Genomic DNA, 5958 nt, shown 5'->3' on the forward strand with positions numbered 1-5958 from the left:
ATCCATGGTTGTATACATAATATGCACTGAGGAGATTTGCATGTCTGCATTCATTTATTCAGTGCTTAATTACAGATAACAAACAGGGAATAATGAAGAAGTTTTTGGGGGCAGCACTCTATATTCACCACAGAGTTCTTGGAATGAAGAGTCTGTCCTATAGCTAGCTGAGAATATCTGTATTGATTTTAGCTACCTAAAGCTAAACTAACTTCTGGGGAAATTGTAGTCTTCTCAAATTAAACTTGGTTCTTAAAGCTAGGGAAAACAATACTACTCATGTCCAAATTCAGAAATCTGATGAACCAATGGAAATGCTTTTTGAAATACAATCCTTGTATGCTGCTAAAGTCCATAAAGATTCATTCATCCATCCTTCCATCTAATATTTACTAAATGCTTCTCATATCCATTTTAGTTCCCTGCTCTCCTGCGGCATACATTCTAGTGTGGAGAAACAGACATTACACCAGTTAAAAAAAAAAAAGAAGAAAAAGAATTGGATTTTATTCTAAGTGGAAGTTGAGGTCTTAAGCAGAAGAGTGATGTGATCACTTATGTTTTTAACATTAAAAAAGTGATCATGTTTCACTGCTGCATACGTACCTCACAAAATGAAAGCATATGCCCAGAAATAAATTATACAAAAATCTTCACAGCAGCTTTATATATAATAACTAAAATCTGAACACAGTCAAGGTGTCCATCAACAAGAAACAAATTTATATGTTTATGCAATGGATTCAATGAAGAGAAACAAATTACCAATTCTTACAACTACATCAATGAATCTAAGAAACACTATACTGAGCAAAAGATGGCTCGCACAAAAGAGTATATACTTAAGTGGTTCCATTTACATGAAGTTCTAGAACAGGCAAAAATAATCTATGGTGAAAAAAATAGAAAGTGGCTAGGTCAGGGGTAGAGGTTATTATAAGGATAAAATGAGTTATTATGGTCAATACTCATAAAGCAGTTCAAACAATGCCTGGCACACAGTTAATGTAATACAATATTTTGTAAAAATCAAATATTTTATCCCTAACAACAGATTTTTAGTCCATTTATCAAGTATCTCCTTTTTACACTGTCTTCTATACAGAGATATCTTAGCTGACAACTTAGATACTAACTAAAATAAAACTGTTACCATCCCTCATTTTCATTGTTTAATGTTGAACTTTTCAGGGCCTCTTCCATTCATGATGTCAGACATTTCTCTGAAATCTGTTGGCATTCTTATTCACAGTCATATGTTTATTGTGCACAAATAAATATGGGAGGATCCCCCATGTCACTGTTTCTCATAAGCCTTTCCCTTATCAGAAGGATCATCTCTTTGGTAGGTCAAAGTCTTTGGAGTTCTGTCAGTCTCTACTTCACCTCTCTCCCTTTTGTCTTTCCAGTTTCCCACAGCTAATTCCACTGACTTACTCATTTGAAAGCTTAGCTCTATTCCAGTCCCTAGAACAGATTAATATGAGATTCAGCTCTCTAGCAAATTCCATTTCCTCCAAGGAACTCACTCTTTGTTCTAATGATGGAGTTCCTGCATTTGAGGATCCAAGTCTTAACACGGGCTTAGTTTGCAGATACAGGCTTTATTCTTGGCCTCTGATACCAGGTTCTGAGACAGTATCTGCCAGAAACAATAGCCTGATCCTAGGATAGAAGCTTTGCCATTCCCTGACCAATCCCTGCATTGTTGCAGCCTAGCTGACTATGAAAAGAATTCCCATATGTTTTCCTAGGTTCTAAATAACACCTGCCTCACATCTCTCATTGCAGGGTGATGCCTCCTTTTGAAACAGTATTTCATCTTGGATTCCCTGTTGTCAATCATTTGCAAAGAACACAACCAAGGACCACTATATCCATGTGTACTTCTAAATTTCCACTGTCAGGTTCAACATGTGTTCCATTATATGTATATTATGTGCTTTCTACTGCTAGTTACTGTGAATAATCAGCCAAGTACTATTGAATGCTAAGAAATTAAGTTTTGCCACTATTCATCATCTAAAATCGTGCTACTTGGCCACGCGAGGTGACTCACACCTATAATCCCAGCACTTTGGGAGGTCGAGGCAGGCAGATCACAAAGTCAAGAGGTTGAGACCATCCTGGCCAACATGGTGAAACCCTGTCTCTATTAAAAATAAAAATATATACAGTGGCACGTGCCTGTAGTCCCAGTTACTTGGGAAGCTGAGGCAGGAGAATCACCTGAACCTGAGAGGTGGAGGTTGCAGTGAGCCAAGATCACGCCACTATACTCCCTGTACTCTAGCCTGGAGACAGAGTGAGAATCTGTCTAAAAAAAAAAAAATTGTACTAATTTCAGTTTTTATTGTTACTAGTTCAATGGCTGACACTTTTTTTTTTTTTTTGCTTTTGCTTTGCATTTAACAGTCTTTTGGAGCTGAACCCTGTCTTAAATCAACCTGTTTCCATCCTGACTCAAGCTGCTTTCCCAATGTCTATATGCATATCCCTCCTTTTAAATTTATTTCCTCAAAAAGCATTCTTTGTTTTTTACAATAACCCTAGGATAGCTATGAATCCTTTTCTCACACCATTCTAGATACCATCTTATGATGTTTTCATTCAGGGACTGCTATAAGACATGAAACTTGTTTTAACACACCAGAAATCAGATACCCAAATGAGCAGTGTTTTCCCTCAAAATAGTTATTTTGGAGGCTATTTACTTAATCTAATGGTGTTATGAATGATCAAAGCATTTATTGAATTATTTAAAACTTGCCAGTTCCATATCTTTGACCCTGTCTGGGCAGGCCAATCCTATTACTTTGTGGTATTTGATCAAGGAGCACTGTCCAGTAAATCATTGTTCTAATAATCAGGTACAACTTGCAGTTACCAAAAATTAGGTTTACCTATAAAGGATGAAAAATTTCTATTACTTGGATATTTTTAAAACAGCCTCTGAAAGTAACTATAAAAGTTTAAGGTAAGTGTTGAGAAAAAGCATTATAGTTTGAATGGCAACCTTTGTTTTTTTCTATATGCAATAAAATTCTGTTTTTCAAGAAACAGTTCATGTTCTGGAAAGTGAAACCGAATTCACTATTACTGAAAAAAGAGAGGCAGAGGGAAATTCCTTATCTTGGAGGCCACAATAAACAAAAATAATACCTTCGCTTTTCCAACTTGGGACTTCCCCAGGAACAGCCAGCTGGTTTTGCTGAGTCAACTGTAATGTTATCCAATCAGAGTTAGGGAGGGAAAATGCCTTTGCAGATAAATACTGCACAGTAGCCTCACGTTTTCTGAGACATTCCTCAACTGCTTAGACGTATTCTGAGCCTACAGCAGAGGAACCTCCAGTCTCAGCACCATGAATCAAACTGCCATTCTGATTTTCTGCCTTATCTGTCTGACTTTAAGTGGCACTCAAGGTAAGGAACATCTAAGGATATTTAATTTGTAAAATGAGAAATAGGAGTGGGTATAAATTCTAAAAATATAGAAATAATGTATCTGTCAACATTTCACTGCATGCTTATAAATAAGCGGGATATAGAGATTTCCTCAGATCATAGAACTTCTATGAATTAAAGAGAACAAAAAGAATAAGAGAAAGAGAGGAAAAAAGGGAATGAGGACAGAAGAGATGGGGAAGAGGGAGGAGAAAGAGAAAATGTGAGGGAATGCAGAGAGGATGAGATATAGATATTTCCTTACCTAAACTTAAATGAACCACATGAACAAACTCAGTATGTTCCAAGAAGAACCCACTCTGAAGGGTTTGACTTTATAATCAACAATTATAATCAACTTTATAATCAACAATTCCTTCTAGATAATCAACTATTTAATCAATTATAGTTGTGTTGTGATGTGATCCATTCCTTCTCAGATTAAGTGGCTATTTGATGATATGGGGATATACATTCTGCTAAATACCACCAGTCTACATTAAATGCCTAAAATGAACATTGTGCTAACCTTCCCTGCTGTTCCTTTCTCTTTTCCTACAGGAATGCCTCACTCTAGAACTGTACGCTGTAACTGCATCAGCATTAGTAAACATGTTAATCCAAGGTTCATAGAAACACTTGAGATTATTCCTGCAAGTCAATCTTGTTCACGTGTTGAGATCATGTGAGTGAAATCCCATTTGATTATCACCTCCCTGGTTGTAATTATGTACTGTATTAAATATGTAATAACAAAAGATCAGTAAAGGGTTTGTGATGATTCTAAAACTAATGTACTGCAAACAAAAACACGCAAGAGTGAAACTTAAATGTCTGACTTCAGAGATGTGTATGCCATCTATTTTATTGACCCAACATTGTCTTAAATATTTTCATCCCTATGTATTTCTGCAGTGCTACAATGAAAAATGGTGAGAAGAGATGCCTGAATCTGGAATCTAAGGCCATAAAGAATTTACTGACAGCAGTTAACAAGCTAAGGTAGGTTTGCTGTTGCTTGCAGAAGAATTGCTCTTGAGGAAATGGCAATCTTGGGAGTCAGAAATGCTTGCATTGCAGTTTGCTGTGCAATCACTGGTTTAAAAGTATGTTACCACCATGCCCTCCCTCTCCTACCTCCATTCATTTATATGCTGAGGGACCATCTTGTGTGATAAGTATCTAAAGTTACCCTGATTACCTGTTAACCTTGAAGTACAGCTATAACTAAGCAAAACTGCTACATTTTCCCCCAAGTCTTTCACGGCTTGAAAAAAAGCAACCCCTGTAATCCATAATGAATGTGCAGCAGCAGGAAAGCTCATCACATCCTTTACCTGAGGATCTTTGGGTTATCTATGAACTCAGTATGTTCCAAGAAGAACCCACTCTGAAGCCAGAGTCTGAATATCACACTTTCATATTCCTCTTTCTCTTCTTACAGGTCCAAAAGATCTCTTTGAAACCAGAGGGAAGCAAAATCAATGCAGTGCTGCCAAGGATGGACCACACAGAGGCTGCCTCTCCCATCACTTCCCTACATGGAGTATATGTCAAGCCTTAATTATTCTTAGTTTGCAGTTCTACTAAAAGGTGACTGATCATGGTCACCAAATCAGCTGCTATTACGCCTGTAGGAAGGTCAATGGTTCATCATCCTAAGCTGCTCAGTAATAACTCTACCCTGGCACTATAATGTAAGCTATACTGAGGTGCTATGTTCTTAGCAGATGTGCCAAGTCCTGACCCTGCTTCTGGTATTTCCCTTACCTTTACTATCTTCCAGGGGTACTAAGTAATCTTTCTGCTTTGAGGTTTATCAGAAGTCTCAGAATCTCAAATAACAAAAAGGTATGCAATCAAAGTGATAATACAATCTGCTTTTTAAAGAATGCTCTTTACTTCATGGACTTCTGCCACCCTCCCAAGGGGCCCATATTTGTTCAGTGGCTGCCTACATACAATTCCAAATACAGGAAGATAGAAATGTCTGAAAATGTACGTGTAAATATTCTTATGTAATGAAAGACTCTACAAAGTAGAAGTCTTAGATGTACATATTTTCTATATTGTTTTCAGTGTATATGGAATAACTTGTGTAATTAAGTACTATGTATCAATAAGGAACAAAATATTTAAAAAATACAGAGAGATATATGCTCTGCATGTTATGTAAAATAAATGTGCTGAATGGTTTTCAAAATAAACATGTTGTACTCCCATGGAAATATTGAGAAAGATTACCTAAACGTTGAAAGACCAAAAGGTTAATAAAGTAATTATAACTAAGGTGAAGTGTCTTGTGGATCATTTGGTTGGGATATTTATTTTGTAGGAAATTTAGATTGGAGAATCCATGGCCTGGAGAAGGTGGGCTGGGTAGAAGACAAATGAGTTAGAGAATTACCACTCTATCTCCTTGCAACTGTAATCTCCTGAAAGCCCATCATATAAGATCCTACACAACTAGTGCAGCATAGTAGAGCTTGTCCTAATCTCCAAACGCCTATAG

At 36.8% G+C, this 5958-nt stretch overlaps 1 protein-coding gene across 1 annotated transcript; it reads left to right on the forward strand.

Annotated features, from left to right (window-relative positions):
• Positions 1-3259: 3259 nt before the first annotated feature.
• CXCL10 (C-X-C motif chemokine ligand 10) lies at positions 3260-5736 on the forward strand. The gene is made up of 4 exons (XM_017514805.2): positions 3260-3425; positions 4008-4131; positions 4362-4448; positions 4891-5736. The coding sequence occupies exons 1-4, from the start codon at positions 3365-3367 to the stop codon at positions 4907-4909; spliced, it is 291 nt and encodes a 96-aa protein (XP_017370294.1). The 5' UTR covers positions 3260-3364; the 3' UTR covers positions 4910-5736.
• The last annotated feature ends 222 nt before the right edge of the window (positions 5737-5958 follow it).

This window comes from Cebus imitator, unplaced genomic scaffold (assembly GCF_001604975.1).
Source record: "Cebus imitator isolate Cc_AM_T3 unplaced genomic scaffold, Cebus_imitator-1.0 Scaffold537, whole genome shotgun sequence".
Lineage (NCBI taxonomy): Eukaryota > Metazoa > Chordata > Mammalia > Primates > Cebidae > Cebus > Cebus imitator.